Source organism: Tamandua tetradactyla, chromosome 25 (assembly GCF_023851605.1).
Source record: "Tamandua tetradactyla isolate mTamTet1 chromosome 25, mTamTet1.pri, whole genome shotgun sequence".
NCBI classification, from domain to species: domain Eukaryota; kingdom Metazoa; phylum Chordata; class Mammalia; order Pilosa; family Myrmecophagidae; genus Tamandua; species Tamandua tetradactyla.
Genome location: NC_135351.1, coordinates 13,889,710 through 13,911,543, shown reverse-complemented (window position 1 = coordinate 13,911,543; position 21,834 = coordinate 13,889,710). Strand labels below are relative to the sequence as shown.

At 39.1% G+C, this 21,834-nt stretch overlaps 1 protein-coding gene across 1 annotated transcript in view; it reads right to left on the bottom strand.

The window, feature by feature from the left end:
• SYCP2L (synaptonemal complex protein 2 like) overlaps positions 1-21,834 on the bottom strand; it is a 124,346-nt gene that overhangs the window by 76,781 nt on the left and 25,731 nt on the right. The window contains exons 9-12 of the mRNA XM_077143315.1: positions 6,091-6,176; positions 5,896-5,984; positions 3,101-3,135; positions 1,949-2,091 (exon numbers count right to left, since the gene is read on the bottom strand). Of these exons, the coding sequence (XP_076999430.1) occupies positions 1,949-2,091; positions 3,101-3,135; positions 5,896-5,984; positions 6,091-6,176 (353 nt within the window). The remainder of the gene's footprint in view (positions 1-1,948; positions 2,092-3,100; positions 3,136-5,895; positions 5,985-6,090; positions 6,177-21,834) is intronic.

The following is a 21,834-nucleotide window of genomic DNA, read 5'->3' as shown; positions in this document are numbered from 1 at the left end:
TTTTAAAAAACAAAACACAACACCAATGCATCCCTATTTAAACACTGCCCCTACCAGCATGCAGAAGCAGCGTTTGCTTCTAAAATTCCAGTATCCAGCAACATCATAATCCTTCACAAGGATTCATCATTATATGCTAGCTGAAACAATACTTTGCATCACAAAGAAGGGATGCCAGACACATACTTCTGGAAGGATTTCTCCCAACCCCCTACCATGGGATTTTCAGTTGAGAAATGCTTGGGTTTCCAAAAATCATACACAAAATTACATTTTACTGAGTTGGGAGAGTAAGCAAGAGAAATGCATTTTATCAATGACTCAGATCGCAATATTTGCTTACCCTATTGCGTAACAATCAGCCCCAATTCCTGTCCAATGCAAGCCACCTGCAAACCCATTAAACTTATCAACTTTGGATTTATTTTGGTTTATTATTTAATTCTCCTCTTCTTTATCAGGAAATCTCTATCCTCTTCCCTCTGCATTCTCTCTCCCTGTATACATCCTAAGAACAAAGATTACTTTTAGAATTCACCTACCCAACAGCTGATAGGAAGGTAAATTTGTTGCCTCCCGAATTCTAAAGCCAAATATGGACATTGATTCAGGATTTCATTCTTTATTAGCAAGGGTCAGCTCTTATATTCAAACATCCCTCCCACTCGGTGGCTAATATTCAAGACAAAATAGATATCACTAGTCTAAGCCTCTCATCTAAAACAATTCAATTAAGAAGTTGGTTTGGGAGAACAGTGATTTCAGAATAGGATAATTACTTCTATCCTACTTACATTAAGTTTCCCTGACAGATAAGAGAATGACAGAGAAGATGAAGAAAACAAATATCTGAATGCCCACGATGCCCCAGGCACATTCAGATTCTCTTATATAATTATCACTTTTTTTTTTTCCCCACATGGGCAGGAACCGGGAATCGAACCTGGTCTTCAGCATGGCAGGTGAGAACTCTGCCTGCTGAGCCACCATGGCCCACCCTAATTACCACATCTTGAGGTAAATTTTATTTTCACTTTGCAGATAAGGACACTCAAGCATCACAAGTCAACTACCTTGCCAAGAAGGAGACATTAAATAACCAAGGGAAGTGGCATTCAATCCCAAGTCAGGATAACCCCAAAATTCATGGTCTTTCCATTGATGTCATACTGAATCCTGGTTATTTAAACTCCATTTGTGGCACTAGGCTCAACATCTGAAAACAATATATTTAAAAGTTCAGATTTGATTTAAAAAATAATAATAACCTTTGTTACGTGGGAGTTTTGAGGAGAAAAGTTTTGGTCAACATGAACTCTTCATTGAGAACATTAGCTTTTCCTAAAATATCTAAGCTCCCATTTTAAGAATCTTTTAAAAAGAGAAAAAATGTTTTAGCTATTTTGGGATAAAGATGGAGATGCGACCAAAACCATAAACCCAGGTCGTGTGGAAGGACACTGAATATCACTGCTCCCTCTGACCATGGAGGCTGGACGTCTTGCAATCCAACCATCCTGGAAGGGGACAGCCTCAACCACTAGGACACTCCATGCCGATGACAGCGTCCCCTCACTGCTCACACTCTGATCTGCAAGGCTAAAAGAAATGCCCTTTCTCTTCTCCAAGTGTCGCCATCCTTCAAAGTTCATTGAAAAGTGCTCTCTCTTAACATTTTCTTCTCCTGGATCCATCAAATCCATCTAGTTCTGCCTCCAGTCCAAGTCACCTAAAAAGGGGTTTTCTCGGTATCCCTGTATTTGCATATTTTATGGGACTTGTCTTCAAATTATTTCATTTACCCATGAAACAGTAAGTTGAAGAGCGAGAACTTGAGTCACATCTAAGAAGCACACTCCTCTCCTAAACCTAACACACCAGGAAGTGCTTAGAGGATGTTTAATATTTAACGCTGATTACACAGAATATTTGTGACCAGGATTCTCACCGTCTCAAACTCTCGATCCCTCATTTCTTTGAAAGCTTCTGCGATGTCCTCATCTTCAAACCACTGATGGACAAAGTCACCCCTTGATTTTTTAATTACCAGTCTACACAGTGCTTCAGCAATAGCAACCTGCTGGTCGTAATCTAGAGATTAAGAACACAACGGGCATGGATAGTCATACGTACAAAGCAAAAGGGGGAAAAATGAGCTCAAATCTAAGATTAGAACTTTCTCTAAGAAACTCCATCTTAGACTAGCATTGTGTCTTAACAGTTACAAGCAATAAGCTGTATCCTGGAGTAATCATAATCATTGAAATTCAGAATTTAAAAACTATTAGAAAAAATCTGAATAGGTCAGCATACAACATTTTTTTATAAAAAAGAAGTGATTTAAAAAAATATATATATATCTGTGGGTTTCATATTTTAGATAGATTAAAACACTCATCAAAAGCAGCTTGTCCAATAGCCTAAAAATACTTTCCACTATAAATATAAGACATCTAGATAAATGGTGGCATTTGCAGCAGGTAAACTAAAGTTCATGTATCAGTGTGTTTAAATCTCAAATGATCTTAAGGGTTAAGAAGCAAGCTGCCACTGAAATGTACAATGGAACAGTATATAATGTTTTTTAAAATGTGCATAACAGTAATATATGCTGCTTATAAGTATATAAGGTAGAAAAATATGCTTCAGACTGAAAAACCAATACAAGATAAGGATTCTCTCTACCAAAAGAGAGAAAAATGGGATCAGGGACATGGACAGAAGGGGCTTTATTTCTGATTTATTTTACTTAGAAAAAGATTTGAAGCAAATATGGCAAAATGCTAAAATTTGACAAGATTTGTTGGTGAATGAGTTTATTATTCATTATAGTTTCCAGCATCCTAAATTCCCAATGCATCAAAAATAGGATTCTAATTCCCATCTTCAATTTGACCATAACTTTATTCCTTTTTTTTTTTTTTTGCATGGGCAGGCACCGGGAATTGAACCCGGGTCTTTGGCATGGCAGGCGAGAACTCTGCCACTGAGCCACCGTGGCCCACCCACCATAACTTTATTCTTGATTCCAAGATGCTCATAAAACCCCCACTGTCCATTATTTAATATTCTAATAAATAAAATTCTGAACACTTCTTACCACCCACAGTCACAACTGTCCTTGCAAGTTCTTTCCTGAAACATTTAGATAAATTACTTTTTACTGAAGTGAACATAAATAGGCACAACTTTATTATATTGCCATTAAACTTAAAAACTAAAAGGTACATTTTTGAAATTTATATTGATTTCAAATCAGCACCACCCATGAACGACACTGCCAATAATACATTTTATGGTAAAATATTCTTAAGTTTATATGCTAATGACCTGAATGTATCCTTTTTAAGATGCTAGAGCCATGATACAATGAGGTGCTCTTTCTTCTATAAGGTGAATTTCATTTGAGGGTCTCTGATGATTCATCAAATGCTACGATTCTGGAGTTTTACAGTCACCTCACCAGCCTGTAAGTGTAGCTGTTCACTGAAAGTTACCTTAGCAACTGAGAAGAGAGCTGCAGTGGGGTCTTTTCTCCCAGCAGTTTCATTGATCGAATGAAACCGATAAACTTTCAATTAGAGACATACTGGAATTAAGTTACTACATTACCATAACTAACCACCTTCCATATTGTATGCCTTAAGAATTTCAATTAAGTGCTAACAAGTATAACGTTGATCTTTTTAAAAGTGTCTGAAATAATCAACTCCTATTTTAAAGAACAGATGTTAAGAAATCTTGCCACAGTGGCTGAGACATTTCAAACAAAAAGTCGAGAGGTCATCCTGGAGGTTATTCTTATACATTATATAGATACCCTCTTTTTAGTCTATGGTGTATTAGAGTGAGTGGCTAGAGGGAAGTACCTGAAACTGCAGAGCTGTGTTCCAGTAGCCTTGTTTCTTAAAGATGATTGTATAATGATATAGCTTTCACAATGTGACTGTGTGATTGCAAAAGCCTTGTGTCTGATGCTCCTTTTATCTATGGTATGGACAGATTAGTAAAAAATGAGGATAAAAAAATAAATAATGGGGGAACAAAGGTTAAAATAAATTGACAGATTGAAATACCGGTGGTCAGTGAGAGGGAGGAGTAGGGGCTATGGCATGCATGAGTTTTCTTCTTTCTTTTTTATTTCTTTTGCTGGAGAGTTGCAAGTGTTCAAAGAGATGATCATGGTGATAAATACACAACTATGTGATGATAATGTGAGCCACTGATTGTAACCACGTATAGAATGTTGGTATGTTTGTGTTATGTACAATAAAAATATTTAAAAAAAGAAAAGAAAAAATCTTGCCACAGTCCAATCAATTTCTTACAGCAACCTGATCGATTCATTACTATTAAATAGAATCTTTAAAAGAGCACCACTGAAAGATTGGCTTAATTTTATGCTTGGGGATTTTAATTTTGTAGTCCAGATTATTCCAGAATTTCCAGAACACAAAGGCAATATGGTAGTATGATAAGATTAACTTGAAAACTTAGTAGAGAGCATCAGGCCAGCTGTAATCAAAATCCAAATACTTCTAAGAGCAATCATTTCCCTAATATATTTAATTAAAAAAATTTTTTAGGAAAAACTGTATCCTGCAGAAACCAGCTAAATGGATAAACACAGTGGCAACCATCTTCAGCCTCATAAATCACCTCTTTGAAGCCCTGTGCTATGGTAAATGCAGCCGTCCTTCCTCTCCCAGTCACAGCTGCGTGCCCCTTTAATGAAGACTTGCTTAGTGTATGGGTGCACAGGTTCAATTTCAAAATGGGATGCTGGTGGTGGTAGTCAGCTGTGTGGCAAACCCTGGCCTAGCTGTGACTGTGGACATGCTACATAGATGGGTTGGCACCTACAATTGATTGACCTTAAGGAACAGGGATGACCCTCCATCATGTGGGTGGGCCTCATCCCATCAGCTGAGGGTCTTAACAGCAAGAACTAAGGGTTCCAAAGGTCAAAAGAACTTCTGCCTCAAGACGTCAACAACTCAGAATTTCCAGCCTGCAGCTTCCCCGGGGGAATTCAGACTCAGGATATCAATGTCACCTTTATCAGAGTATCCAGTCTGCAGCCCGCCTTATTTCAAAGCCTTATGGAGTTCAGATTTATCAGTCTTCAAGGCCATGTGAACTAATGCCTTATAACACATCTATTTACACACACACACACACACACTCTGTTGGTTCCGTTTCTCTGGAGGGACCCTCACTGACACACTGGTTTTGCTCTTTCTATGATCACACATAACAACCTTACCTCCAAATCCCATATCCCAAGAACTATGCAACTGTGGCTGGATTGAAAAAAAAAATCTGTTACTTCAAAAGCATTATAAAACTCAAGCCCTATGGGTATAGCTAACAGCTAGCTACTTGTGAGAATTTACCATCTGCCAACTAATCACTTTAAACTGAGTGCCTTACTTAGCCTTTACCATATCTCTCTCAAGGAGACTTAACCCTAGGGGGCAAATAAGCAAACTGAGGACGAGGATGTGCTCAAGATGACATCACTAAAAAGTGGACAAGCCAGTTTTAAACCCAAGTTATCTGGCTCCAGGCCCTGTAGTCTTAACATTCTATCAGGAATCACTAATTCAGCTCCATTTACAATGAAATAAAATAATCCAACACCTGAGAAAACGCCCCTCCTTGCAAATTCGGTGCAAACACACACAGTTGATAGAGGAGAATTTAGCAAAATCTGGCTTTTTTCCTTACTCCCCCTTCACTGCCTAGCATGGCACCTGCTACACAGCAGGTGACAAAGCATTTACTGAAGGAAGGGATGAAATAATTAAGTCCGCAGAGAACAAAGTTTAAAGAGTTACAATAGTGAGACACTTTGCCCTTACAGGTCACATAATTGAGTCCAAGTTCACTTACATAAGAAGACAAATGTCTTCTGACGAAGGGAGTCTTTTCCTCTCTTCCCGAGAGATGGCATCCAAAATGCCGTTCATAGTCTTCAAGCCCTTTTTGGGAAGGGAGAAGGCATTCATGGTGAAGAAACAAAGCCGAGATTGTGCCCCACTTTCCGTTCTCCAGAGCAACTCCTATGTTTTATCATTTGTGACTCACCTCATGTCGCATCATATGAGTAACAGTCATATTTGTCACCAGAAATCCTAAACTGAGTATGAAGGAATCCAACATCTGAATTTTCCCTGAAAGCACAGTTTTAAAATAATTAAGATTTTGCTTAAAAGAATAAGGAAATAATTCCTATTCAGCAGGAAGTGAGACAGCAGTAAATTTTTCAGAAATCGTAAACTGGGCAAGGGACAAGTCACAGCCTGCTCTGAATTACAGAAAACTCCAGGCCTACAATGTACTCGCATTACATAGACACCCATGAAAGAAAACTGTGTGTGTGCATGTGTGTGTTGTGAAGATTTACTTCATTGTGACTATCATATCCCAAATGTACTTTTTTTGTCCAGAGTGGGAAATGTGCAAACTGCAACTCCTGCACACAGTTTCCTGTTGTTTCTCTGTGTTTTCTTTACATTTCTGCATTTTATAAAAATAAGTTTTCTAAAGGCTTGGATTTACACAGAAGAGGAGGGAATAGTGTTATGGAGTGCTGGGCTTTATTAAATAGCATGATCACAGAAACTTCTGCAGCTATTTAGCTCAGCACACAGTGAAAAATAGAGTATGTGGTCATATTTTATGCTTAGTAAATAAACTACTGTTTATGGTTCCAGTTGTGTGCATTTGTGATAATATCTGGAAGGACGATCGTAGTTCAGATACTGCGCAAAAACTCAGAGTAAGGTTAGAACATAACTTTGATAGATTCAGAAGTCAAATCGATATGTGAATTATCATATACTGTTAAATATTTAAACTCCCTTTTAAGTCATGAAACTGTAGAATCCAAATCAGGAAGCAGAAATTAAAAAGTCCCCTCTTGGGTTCAAAAAAGCCATACTTGACACATGATTGCTGGAATCAGAAGTTGGGAAGAAGTGGTCCCAACAACCTGTCTGACAGCTTAAAACTTGAGAAAAAGACTCTAACAGAGTGCAGGTGGACAACGAGGCACAAAGGTATTTATGCATCCATTAATTGGCAAATATTATCATGCCTTTCCTACATTTAAAAGGGAGTAAAGAGGATCAAGGGGCAAAAGACCGACCTACAATCCTATTAAAAAGGAAAGGAGCTTGGTAATTCAAGAGGTAGCAGAAATGTGCCTTCTGAAATATGTTTACTTTGGGGAACTGAAAAGTTTAGGAAGGCTCTGATTCATGCTCTCAAAACTCAAGAGAACATGAATTCTGTGAAATAAGAAATTAGTTTTGTAAGAAAACACAGCAGTCTAAGATGAAAATGGAAGTAACTGAGAAAGAAAAATGTAATAGGAAAGTAGTAGCCATTCAAGACACTTCAACCTGGGGGAATTTAATACAGGGAATTAGTTGCAATGATGATAGAAGAGCTGCGTAGCCAGACAAAGGGATACTGAGGCAGCCCAGAGGGTAGCTTCCACAGGAAGTCACTACCACCCCGGGGGCTGGAGAGCAGCAGGTGGAAATGGTATTACCTGATGTCAAGAACCGCAGCCCCTCTCAGCAAAAGCTACAAGCACAACTGGGTCTACCCAGAAGGAGTTGGAAATGGCACTGCAGCAGACAGGAGGGAAAGAAATGCCTCTCTTTCTCCCTCCTGCCTCCAATTTCTGGCCAACCTTTCCACTGGCTAAACCTACCCAGCAGCCAGTTGGCAAGAAAACCTAGGGAAATAGTTATCTACAATATAAAACAGAATGGGGGGTGCGAGGGGAAGATCTGAGAGCAGAGGCAGATCACCACCAACTCAAGGTTTCAAGGGAAAAAAAGATCCCACAGCAGAATTGAAGTTCATGTTGGAAGCAGTAAGAGCAGAATTGGTTGAAGCCTTGACCTCCAAAACAAACAAACAAAAACAAAAACACTTGAGAAGTGTTCCTAAAAGGCCTAGGGGGAAATGGAGTAAGAACAAAGCTGCATACGAAGACAAAAACAAAGATGTAATAGCTTTAGTGATAACTCATCCTACAGAGACAGTAGAATGCAAAAAACTATTATGGACCCTGCAGTGAGCCTTCCCACCTTCCTTTCTGACCCTTCTCTGTTCTGTAGAAGTCATGTGATTTGGGTGGGTGGACCAGCTTCTGGATGACTCCTGATGGGTTTAAACTAATCCAGGAACTCACATTCATCTTTTCCTCATGATTGGCTCACCAGGGAGGGAGTAACCCAATCAGAGCACAACTAGGGACTTCCCTTTGGTGGTTGGGGGAAGCACATCTCCTTCCCCCAGATATGAATATGGAAGCACAAAGTCCCTGGTTGATGTCATCCATCAAGAGAAGCCAATTTGAGAGCAAAAGCAAGACAGAAAAGTCAGAACTGAAAGAACTTCAGAGAAATGGAACACAGCCACAACCAGGCTACACCTAAAATCGTGTCTCTAGACTTGCTTCTGGAGCCAAAAAAATCATCTTTATTATTCAAGCCTGTTTGAACCATACATTCTGTTGCATAAACTGAAAGCACTCTTAACTCAGGCGTTCTCAAACAGAGGTGATTTTGCCCCACCTCGAGTCACTTAGCGAAAGCTGGAAATGTTTTTTATGGTTTGTTGTAGAGGAAGGCAGGTACTACTGCCTCTAGGGGGGAAGGTTGGAGGATGCTTGAAATATTTTACAGTGCAAAGGTCAGCATCCCACAAAGCCAAAGCTAAGAACTCCTGCTCTAATTGATAAAATAATCAAAGAATAAGTTTTCCTGAGCTAAAATAAGACTCGATTTCAAAATAACTCACCAAGGACCATGTAAGAGTTATACAGAGAAGGTAGGATTTAACAAATGCATATGAATGCTGAATCATTATATTGATCTTTTTTTTAGTGTCCAGTATGTTAGAGCAGCAAGAAGAACCTAAAATTGTGGAATTGTAACACATACCAAACTCTGAAAGCTGTTCTACAACTAACTGTTGCGCTGTGCTTTGAAAGTTATTGCTTTTTTTATATATGTTATTTTTCACACAAAAAAAGAAAAAAATGATTAAAATATATATACATTCCTTCTATCCTCCAATGTTCTGGAGCAGCTAGAAGGAAAAATCTGAGAGGATTGTATGATAGCCCATGACAAACTCTGGGATCTGTCCTCTAACTACTTGTTGAAGAGTGCTTTGAAAACTACTGCTTTTTTCTTTCTTTGCTTTGTATATATATATATATATGTCACATCATACAATAAAAAGAAGTTTAAAAAAATAAAGAACCAAGTAAAACAGATGTGTGTGTGCATGCTACAGCAGACATGGTAATAATTTTAACTTTTACTTATAAAAGAGCAAAGTATATCAGAGCTAATTTTAGGCTGCGTGTATAAACTCTCACAACCTTTAATATCAGATGACAATGAACCAGGGCTTTGAGAGGGAAAGCCTGAAAAGCAAGATGTATAGTATGATCAAATCCCACCCACAGATTCTCATCTTATTGTTCAACATGTATTACAGGAGAAGATGGCAGAGTAAGGACAGGCAGAAATCACACCTCCACCAAAAACAAATGGAGAACAGGCAGAAACTGTCCAAAGCTGGGGTTCCTGGGCTTTGGGTGACCAAAGTGTCACTGCAATGTGTAAGGAAGAGCTGGATGAAAAAGTGGAGAAACTACAACTGAGAAATAAGGGTGTGCTGGTTTGAAAGGATGCATGCCCCCTAGAAAAGTCACGTTTTAATCAAAATCCCATTTCATAAAGGTAGAATAATCCCTACTCAATACTATATGTTTGAAACTGTAATCAGATCCTCTCCCTGGATGATGTGATTTAGTCAAGAGCGGTTGTTAAGCTGGATTAGGTGACAACATGTCTCCACCCATATGGGTGGGTCTTTATTGGTTTACTGGAGTCCTATAAAAGAGGGAACGTTTTGGAGAATGGGAGATTCAGAGAGAGCAGAGAATGCTGCCGCACCACAAAGCAGAGAGTCCATGAGTCAGTGACCTTTGGAGATGAAGAAAGAAAACGCCTCCCAGGGAGTTTCATGAAACCAGAAGCCAGGAGAGAAAGCTAGCAGATGACGCCGTGTTTGCCATGTGCCCTTCCAGATGAGAGAGAAGCCCTGACTGTGTTTGCCATGTGCCTTCTCACTTGAGTAAGAAACCCTAAAACTTCATCCGCCTTCTTGAACTAAGGTTTCTTTCCCTGGATGCCTTTGATTGGACATTTCTATTGACTTGTTCTAATTGGGACATTTTCTCGACCTTAGAACTGTAAAGTAGCAACTTATTAAATTTCCCTTTTTAAAAGCCATTCAATTTCTGGTATATTGTATTCCAGCAGTTAACAAACCAGAACAAGGGGTGAGCAACTAAAAATGCCCACCCCTGAGGCAGGCAGATGTGCATCCCCCCAGGTCATGCCAGCTGGGGGAATACAGCCTGCTTCACGTTCCACTGCTGGACAGGGAAGTTAACCCTCTCGGTCCCGCAAGCCTAGGGTCTTCCCCACAGGAACCTGGAAGCCAGCAGGTCCATTTTATCTTCATACAGAGACCCAGCTGCAGCTCCCCATGCTGACACACCACCCCCAAGGCCAGCTTCTTTGGGCACCCGGATCTGGGGGAGATGGGGAGAGAGGTACTTCCCTCTGGAAGGAGAGGGGGATGCAGAACTGATCTGATGGTTGGACCTCTGGGTTCCCCAGCCTTGCTCCTTCCTGCACAGAGAACCAGGTCACTCACAGCTTGGCTGCTTCCATCAACAGAGAAGTAGGTAGGGGAAGGGAGGGAGCTCCAGTGCAATACCCAGGTAACCTCCCCCACCACTGCCCACACCCCCAGGGTGGCGGCTATGCATCAACCTGGTCTTGCTGGACAGCAAAATGCAACACCTTCCTGGTTCAGCTGCTGGCTAGTGAAGTTTACCCTCTGGGTCCCACAGCCTAGAGTCTTTCCACGGAAAGTCCGGGAACTACCAGCTCCATCACACCCACACACAGAGTCTTTGCAGAGGTTCCCATCGCCCATGTTCCAATCCCAAGGCAAGCAGCTCCAGGTACACCCAAGTTCTGGGATAGACAGAGAGACCCTCCCTTCAGGAAAAGAGGGAGAAGCAGAACAGTCCTAAGCCAACCAGCGAGGGGGACTCTTTGGGACCTGCAGCATTCAGCCGGACCTTGACTTGGTCTGGACCTTGCCCAGGGGGCCACTGTGGTCAGGGAAAGCAGGGATGTGGGGACTAGGTGGCCCAAGCGCGCCATCTGCTGGGAAAGCAGTCTGGGGAGCTGCTTTCTTGCTCATCCTCTAAGGCCCTTCCTAAGGGAGGGGCTGCACGCCCTGTGGAAGACCTGGGCCTGGTCTCGCTGGGAAATATCGACAAACCAAGTGCCAAAGAGGCCTTCAATGCAAACCCAAGCAACAGCAAAGTCTTAGAGAAGAGAGGGAAACCAACTTTAAAAATAATTCTTATCAGAAAATCAGAAACCAGCCAAAAAAAAAAAAATCACAAAGCACATCAAGAAATGAGAAAATATGGCCAAGCCAAATGATCATATTAAAAAGACAGGAGACCGGCCCATGCACTTCCCAAATAAACAAGTGAAAACGAACAAAAAATTCAACAAATGGCGCTGCAATAAGGGGATATGCACATGGAAAAATAATCAAATGTGAGCCCTGCTATACAGCATACCAAAAAAAAAAAAAAAAAGGCAGGAGATGCATAACTTGAACTATTCAAAGACATTCAAACAAATCTCCTAAGTAACATCAACGAGATGGTTAGAGAGGTTAAGGATATCAAAAAGACACAAGAAGAGCATAAAAGAAAGAATACGCTGGAAAATAGCAGATCTTACAAAAATGAAAGATACTGTAGATGAAGTTAAAAATACACTTGACAAACAGTAATAACTCTAAATGTCAATGGACTGAATTCCCCAATTAAAAGACATAGACTGGCAGAATGGATTAAAAAACAGGATCCTTCTATATGCTGTCTACAGGAAACACATCTTAGACCCAAAGATAAATATAGGTTGAAAGTGAAAGGTTGGGAAAAGATATTTCATGCAAACAACAACCAGAAAAGAGCAGGAGTGGCTATACTAATATCCAACAAATTAGACTTCAAATGTAAAGCAGTTAAAAGAGACAAAGAAGGACACTATATACTAATAAAAGGAACAATTAAACAAGAAGACATAACAATCATAAATATTTACGCACCGAACCAGAATGCCCCAAAATACGTGAGGAATACACTGCAAACACTGAAAAGGGAAATAGACACATATACCATAATAGTTGGAGACTTCAATTCACCACTCTCATCAATGGACAGAACATCTACACAGAGGATCAATAAAGAAATAGAGAACCTGAATACTACTATAAATGAACTTGACTTAACAGACATTTATAGGACATTACATCCCACAACAGCAGGATACACCTTTTTTTCAAGTGCTCATGGATCATTCTCAAAGATAGACCATATGCTGGGTCACAAAGCAAGTCTTAACAAATTTAAAAAGATTGAAATCATACACAACACTTTCTCGGATCATAAAGGAATGAAGTTGGAAATCAATAATAGGCGGAGTGCCAGAAAATTCATAAATACATGGAGGCTCAATAACACACTCTTAAACAACAAGTGGGTCAAAGAAGAAATTGCAAGAGAAATTAGTAAATACCTAGAGGCAAATGAAAATGAAGACACAACATATCAAAACTTATGGGACGCAGCAAAGGCAGTGCTAAGAGGGAAATTTATTGCCCTAAATGCCTTTATCAGAAAAGAAGAAAAGGCAAAAATGCAGGAATTAACTGTCCACTTGGAAGAACTGGAGAAAGAACAGCAAACTAATCCCAAAGCAAGCAAAAGGAAAGAAATAACAAAGATTAGAGCAGAAATAAATGAAATTGAAAACATGAAAACAATAGAGAAAATCAATAAGGCCAGAAGTTGGTTCTATGAGAAAATCAACAAGATTGATGGGCCCTTAGCAAGATTGACAAAAAGAAGAAGAGAGAGGATGCAAATAAATAAGATTAGAAATGAAAGAGGAGACATAACTACTGACCTCACAGAAATAAAGGAGGTAATAACAGGATACTATGAACAACTTTACGCTAATAAATACAACAATTTAGAAGAAATGGACAGGTTCCTGGAAAGACAGGAACAACCAACTTTGACTCAAGAAGAAATAGACGACCTCAACAAACCAATCACAAGTAAAGAGATTGAATTAGTTATTCAAAACCTCCCTAAAAAGAAAAGTCCAGGACCAGACGGCTTCACATGTGAATTCTATCAAACATTCCAGAAAGAATTAGTACCTACGCTCCTCAAACTCTTCAACATAATCGAAGTGGAGGGAAAACTACCTAATTCATTCTATGAAGCCAACATCACCCTCATACCAAAACCAGGCAAAGATATTACAAAAAAAGAAAACTACAGACCAATCTCTCTAATGAATACAGATGCAAAAATCCTCAATAAAATTCTAGCAAATCGTATCCAACAACACATTAAAAGAATTATACACCATGACCAAGTAGGATTCATCCCAGGTATGCAAGGATGGTTCAACATAAGAAAATCAATTAATGTAATACACCATATCAACAAATCAAAGCAGAAAAATCACATGATCATCTCAATTGATGCAGAGAAGGCATTTGACAAGATTCAACATCCTTTCCTGCTGAAAACACTTCAAAAGATAGGAATACAAGGGAACTTCCTTAAAATGATAGAGGGAATATATGAAAAACCCACAGCTAATATCATCCTCAATGGGGAAAAATTGAAAACTTTCCCCCTAAGATCAGGAACAAGACAAGGATGTCCACTATCACCACTATTATTCAACATTGTGTTGGAAGTTCTAGCCAGAGCAATTAGGCAAGAAAAAGAAATACAAGGCATCAAAATTGGAAAGGAAGAAGTAAAACTATCACTGTTTGCAGACGATATGATACTATATGTAGAAAACCCAGAAAAATCCACAACAAAATTACTAGAGCTAATAAATGAGTACAGCAAAGTAGCAGGCTACAAGATCAACATTCAAAAATCTGTAGCTTTTCTATACACTAGTAATGAACAAGCTGAGGTAGAAATCAAGAAACGAATCCCATTTACAATCGCAACTAAAAGAATAAAATACCTAGGAATAAATTTAACCAAAGAGACAAAAAACCTATATAAAGAAAACTACAAAAAACTGTTAAAAGAAATCACAGAAGACCTAAATAGATGGAAGGGCGTACCGTGTTCATGGATTGGAAGACTAAATATAGTTAAGATGTCAATCCTACCTAAATTGATTTACAGATTCAATGCAATACCAATCAAAATCCCAACAACATATTTTTCAGAAATAGATAAACCAATAAGCAAATTTATCTGGAAGGGCAGGGTACCCCGAATTGCTAAAAACATCTTGAGGAAAAAAAACGAAGCTGGAGGTCTCGCGCTGCCTGACTTTAAGGCATATTATGAAGCCACAGTGGTCAAAACAGCATGGTATTGGCATAAAGATAGATATATCGACCAATGGAATCGAATAGAGTGCTCAGATATAGACCCTCTCATCTATGGACATTTGATCTTTGATAAGGCAGTCAAGCCAACTCACCTGGGACAGAACAGTCTCTTCAATAAATGGTGCCTAGAGAACTGGATATCCATATGCAAAAGAATGAAAGAAGACCCATCTCTCACACCCTATACAAAAGTTAACTCAAAATGGATCAAAGATCTAAACATTAGGTCTAAGACCATAAAACAGTTAGAGGAAAATGTTGGGAGATATCTTATGGATCTTACAACTGGAGGTGGTTTTATGGACCTTAAACCTAAAGCAAGAACACTGAAGAAGGAAATAAATAAATGGGAGCTTCTCAAAATTAAACACTTTTGTGCATCAGAGAACTTCATCAAGAAAGTAGAAAGACAGCCTACACAATGGGAGACAATATTTGGAAATGACATATCAGATAAGGGTCTAGTATCCAGAATTTATAAAGAGATTATTCAACTCAACAACAAAAAGACAGCCAACCCAATTACAAAATGGGAAAAAGACTTAAACAGACACCTACCAGAAGAAGAAATACGGATGGCCAAGAGGCACATGAAGAGATGCTCAATGTCCCTGGCCATTAGAGAAATGCAAATCAAAACCACAATGAGATATCATCTCACACCCACCAGAATGGCCATTATCAACAAAACAGAAAACGACAAGTGCTGGAGAGGATGCGGAGAAAGAGGCACACTTATTCACTGTTGGTGGGAATGTCAAAGGGTGCAACCACTGTGGAAGGCAGTTTGGCGGTTCCTCAAAAAGCTGAATATAGAATTGCCATACGACCCAGCAATACCATTGCTAGGTATCTATTCAAAGGACTTAAGGGCAAAGACACAAACGGACATTTGCACACCAATGTTTATAGCAGCGTTATTTACAATTGCAAAGAGATGGAAACAGCCAAAATCTCCATCAACAGAAGAGTGGCTAAACAAACTGTGGTATATACATACGATGGAATATTATGCAGCTTTAAGACAAGATAAACTTGTGAACCATGTAATAACATGGATGGACCTAGAGAATATTATGCTGAGTGAATCCAGCCAAAAACTAAAGGACAAATACTGTATGGTCCCACTGTTGTGAACGGACATTCGAGAATAAACTTGAAATATGTCATTGGTAACAGAGTTCAGCAGGAGTTAGAAACAGGGTAAGACAATGGGTAATTGAAGCTGAAGGGATACAGATTGTGCAACAGGACTAGATACAAAAACTCAAAAATGGACAGCACAATAATACCTAATTGTAAAGTAATCATGTTAAAATACTGAATGAAGCTGCATCTGAGCTATAGGGTTTTTTTTTTGTTTTTGTTTGCTTGTTGGTTTGTTTGTTGTTGTTGTTTTTTACTATTACTACTACTTTTATTTCTTTTCTTTATATTAACATTTTATATCTTTTTCTGTTGTGTTGCTAGTTCCTCTAAACTGATGCAAATGTACTAAGAAACAATGATCATGCATCTATGTGATGATGTTAAGAATTACTGAGTACATATGTAGAATGGTATGATTTCTAAATGTTGTGTTAATTTCTTTTTTTTCTTTCCGTTAATAAAAAAAAAAAAAAAAATACACTTGAGACACACAACAGATCTGAAGAGGCTGAACAAAGGACCAACAAATTAGAAGACAAAGGAACCTAATTCAAGCACACAAAAGAGCACATGGGGAAAATACTGAAAATTTTTGAATTGGATTTCAGGTAAATGATTGACAACATGAAGCCCATAAATATAAGAATCACAGAAGGAGAAGAGAAAAGGGTCAGGAAGAATATTTGAGGATACAGCTACAGAAGATTTCCCAACCCTTATAAAAGACGAATATAAAAATCAAAGTAGCCCAATCTACTCCCAAATAGAATAAACCTGAATAGATCCACTCCAAGACACATACTAATCAGACTTCAAATGCCTAAGAGAAGGAGTGAATCCTGAGAGTAGCAAGAGAAAAGCAATTTACCCAATCAAGGTACACCAAGGTACGAGGCAAAGGGAGTAATAAATGTCTCTACAGTAAAAGCGGGAGACTTCAACACACCACTCTCTTCAATAGACAGAACATCTAGACAGGATTAACAAGGAAATACAGAACCTAAATAATACAATAAATGAATTAGACTTAACAGGCATATATAGATCTTTGTACTTCAAAGCAGCAGGATATATATTCTTCTTAAATGGTCATGGTACATTCTCCAGGACAAACCACATGCTGGAGCACAAAACAGGTCTTAATAAATTTAAGAAGACTGAAATTACACAAAGCACTTTCTTTGGCCATAATGAAATAAAGCTAGAAATCAACAGCAAACAGAAAATCGGAAAGTTCACAAATACATGGATGTTAAAAAGCACACTCTTAACCTATAGGTAAAAGGAGAAATTGCAAGAAAAATGGTCAATATCTCAAGAGAGAGGAAAAGAACACAACATTTCAAACTTATAGGATGCAGAGAAGGCGGTACTGAGAGGAAAATGTACAGCCTTAAATGTATATATTAAAAAGGAGGAAAGAGCTAACACCAAAGACCTAGCTGAACAACTGGAAAAACTAGAGAAAGAGGAACAAACTAATCCCAAAGCAAGCAGAAGGAAAGAACGAAAGACGAAAGCAGAAATAAATGAAAGGGACAGGTGACAGCATCAACCTGGAGACAAAAAGAGCTACTGAAAATCTCTCCTTGGAGAATCTAGCATTAAAAAAGTACAATTCTGAATTATTCACAAATCTGGAAGAAAACATGTACTGGAAAGGGACCCTAACAAATCCCAAATTGAAGCAGTAGATGAATATCAGGTGGGAAATTTCCCTCCTGGACCTCCTGGTCTCCCTCCTGCCCCTCCCTCAGTCTCACAGTACAGGATAGACAGGGAAGCAGCAGCAGGGGCCCCTCCCAATGGGACACAGAATACATATTCTCCCACAGCGGTGGGAAAGACCCTCCCCTTTTGGAGAGGTGGGGGACAGGGGAGAGCACCTCAAAGCACAGGGCAGTGAGAGCCAGAGAATGAGAAAACTTGGGCAGAAGCTGTGTTTTCCAGCCCTGGGTCCTAAAGCCCCCCCCCCCCCCCCCAGTGTGAAATGGCAGTGTGAGATGTGCTCCCTTCTGGGGGTAGGCTGAAGACTGGGAAGCTGAGGATGTACCCCACCACAAATGAAGGGGGGGAGACTCAGACCCGCGATGAGCCAGATGCTTGCTGGCAAAAGGAAGGGAACCCTGCCATCGGCCTGACCTGGGGAGGCACAACCGACTGTGGAGCAGCGCCCTCTGTCGGGCAGAACAGAGCATAAGCGAATTGAAGTCCTTTTTCAGAGAAAGCTTATTTCAGCCAACTGGAGTGGGTCTAGACCCCCAGCACGGAAACCCACCCCTGTTTTGGGTGAGAAATATGGATGACCCAACTGCTAAAGCAGTGCCCTGAAACAAACCCCGCTCGTGTAGGACACTGAAAAACAGAGCACCAACGGGAAACAGACACGTGGAGCCCAGTCCCTACCCCCACCCCTGGGTTTTGGGGGAGACCGGGGGCAGAACCAATCTGACAACCGGCCAGTGAGAGAGATGAAGAGACGGAAAATAAATCCAACCAACAGGAAAGCCCTAGGCAAAAGAGATAAAATGACTTCTAGGATAAACTAAGCAAGAAAATCAGATGCCTGACACCAGGAGAAAAATCACAACTCCTACCAGGAAGAGCGACAATAGGGTCCAATCAAAGGAACAAACGAACACTTCAAAACCCAGTTACAGAAATTGAAACAACTAATTAATGATGTAAAAACAGATTTTCTAAATCAATTTGATGAGTTCAAGGAAAATATGGAAGACGGAAAGGATATAAAGACAACGCAGGGTGTCCCTACAGAACTCAGAAGCTGGAAAAACAAACAGCAGAATTTGTGGGAATGAAAGGCACAGCAGAAGTAATGAAAAACAAAATGCAGACGTACAATAGATGTAAAGGGGCAGAAGAAAATATCGATGAACTAGAAGACAGGATTTCTGATGTTCTCCACACAAAACAACAGATAGAGAAAAAGTGGGGAAATGTAAGCAGAGTCTCAGGGAACTGAATGACAATAGGAAGCAAATCTACATGTTATGGGTATCCCAGAAGGAGAGGAGAAGGGAAAAGGGGTAGAAAGATAACAGAAGAAATAATCGATGAAAATTTTCCAATTCCTATGAAAGACAAACTATAGGTCCAAGAGGGACAGCATATCTCAAACACAGTAGATTCAAATAGACCTGTGACAAGACACTTACTAATCAGATTGTCAAATGTCACAGACAAAGAATTCTAAAAGCAGCAAGAGAAAAGTAATCCATAATATACAAGGGAAGCGCAATAAGACTAAGTGGGGATTTCTCAGCAGAAACCATGAAGACAAGAAGGCAGTAGTATGATTTATTTAAGGTACTGAAAGAGAAAACTGCCAAGAATTCTATATCTGACAAATCTGTCCTTCAAAAATGAGGGAGAGTTGCTTGCCACGCAGGAGACCCGAGTTCGATTCCTGGCCCATGCACTTCCCCCAAAAAACAAAACAAACAAACAAACGAAAAACAAAACTTCAACAAATGATGCTGCAATAACAGGATACTCTCATGAAAGAAAGAAAGGTGACCCCTTGCCATACAGCTTACCAAAAAAAAAAAACGCTCGAGTGAGAGTTTAAAATATTTACAGACAAACAGACACTGAGAGAATTTGTGAACAAGAGACCAGCTCTACAAGAAATGCTTGTACAGACAGATAGGAAAAGACAGGGAGAGAAGTTTGGAGAAGAGCACAGATATGAAGATTAGCAGAAAGGGTAACTAATAGAGCTGAAAGAGAAAAGACATGACAGACATAATTTTAAAAAGGAGAAATGGGTGAAGAAAGTATAGCTTTTACACTAATAACATTAAATATTAGTGGATGTGGGATGCTAAGTAAGCCAGAACATGGAGAGAGCCAAAGGAAGCCAAGGCATAAAACCCACAGCCCTGGAGAAGCCAAATGAAGACCCCTGACAGGAAACAGAGGCTAAAGGCAATGGGGCCTGGGAGCAAGGGCCCAGCAGATGCCAACTATGGAGCTTCCCAGATGACAGAGGTATTCCAGACAGCATCAGCCTTTCTTGAGTGAAGGTAACCTCTTTTGGGTGCCTTAATCTGAACGTTTTCATGATCTTAGAATTGTAGCCTGCAATTTAATAAATTCCCTTTTTAAAAGAAAAAAAACAGTTAATGGATTAAATTCCATAATCAAAAGACATAGACTGGTGGGATGGATTAAAGAACAGGATCTATTTATTTGCTGTCTACAGAAAACTCATGTAAGAACCAAGGACAAAAAAAAAGGTTGAAAGTGAAAGGTTGTAAAATATATATATATATTCCATGCAAACAACAACCAGAAAAGAGCAGGGGTAGTTATACAGTATCAGATAAATTATATTTCAAATGTAAAACAAGTAAGGGACAAAGAAGGACACTTTGTATTAATAAAAGGGACCATTCATCAGGAAAACATGACAATCATAAATATCTATGCACTGAGACAGAGTGCCCCAAAATACATGAAGCAAATACTGACAACACTGAAGAGAAGAGAGAAGTAGATACTTATACAATAGTAGTTAGAGGCTTCAATACACCACTCTTATTGGTGGATAGAATATCTAGACAGAGATCAGTAAAGAAACAGATCTTGAATAATACCATAAATTAACTAGTCTTAACAGACATTTACAGAACATTACATCCAACAATACAATACATATTCAAGTGCTCATGGATCATTCTCTAAGATAGACCACATGTTGGGGCACAAAGCAGGTCTCAGTAAATTTAAGAATATTGAAATTATATACAGCACTGTCTCACAATAAAGATGAAAATCAATAACAGGCTGAAGCCTAGAAAATTCACAAACTTATAGACACTGAACAATGCACTCTTAAACAACCAATAGGTAAGAAAGAAATTACAAGAGAAATCAGTAAATATCTGGAGGCAAATGAAAATGGGAGCACAACATATCAAAACTATGGGATGCAGCAAAGGCAGTGCTGAGAGGGATATTTATTGTCTTCAATGACTATATCAAAAAAGAAGAAAGAACAAGCTAAAGAAAGAACAGCAAAGTAACCCCAAAGTAAACAGAAGAAAAGAATTAACAAAGATTACAGTAGATATAAATGAAATTGAGAACATGAAAATGACAGAGAATAAAAAACAACAACCACCACCAAAAAAAAACCCAGAAGTTGGATCTTTGAGAAAGTCAAAACAGATGGATCCTTAGCTAGACTGACAAAGAGAGAGTTTGCAAAGAAATAAAATCAGATATGCGAGGAGGGACATAACTACTGACCCCACAGAAATAATGGAGAGAATGAGAGGGTACTATGAAGAACTATATGCTAACAAATTAGACAATTAAACCAAAAGCAACAACTTCCTAGAGAAATAAGAATGACCAACGTTGATTCAAGAATAGAAGACTTCGACAAACCAATCACAAGAGATTGAATCAGTCATCAAAAACCTCCAAAAAAAAAAGTCTAGAACCAGATGGCTTCATAGGTGAATTCTACCAAATAGTCAGGTAATAATTAGTACCAATCCTGTTCATACTCTTCAAGAAAACTGAAGAGGAGGGAAAGCTACCGAATTCATTCTATGAAAACAACATCACCCTAATACCAAAGCCAGACAAAGATACCACAAGAAAAGAAAATAGCAGACCAATCTCTCTAATGAATATAGAGGCAAAAATCCTCAGCAAAATACTTGCAAATCGAATCCAGCAGCACATTAAAAGAATTATACACCATGCCCACATAGGTTCTATCCCACATATGCAAGGGTGGTTCAACACAAGAAAATCAATTAATGTAATATAGCACATCAGAAAATTAAAAAGGAAAAACCACATGGTCATCTTGATTGATGCAGAAAAGCCATTTGAAAAAATTCAGCATGCTTTCTTCATGAAAACACTTCAAAGGATAGGAATAGAAGGAAACTTCCTCAACCCAATTAAAGAAATATATTTTTTAAACCCACAGCCAGCATTATACTCAATGAAGAAAGAATAAAAGCTGTCTTTCTATGATCAGGAACAAGATAAGGCTGCCCATTGTCACCACTGTAATCCACCATTGTGCTGGAATTTCTAGGCAGAACAATTAGACAAGAAACA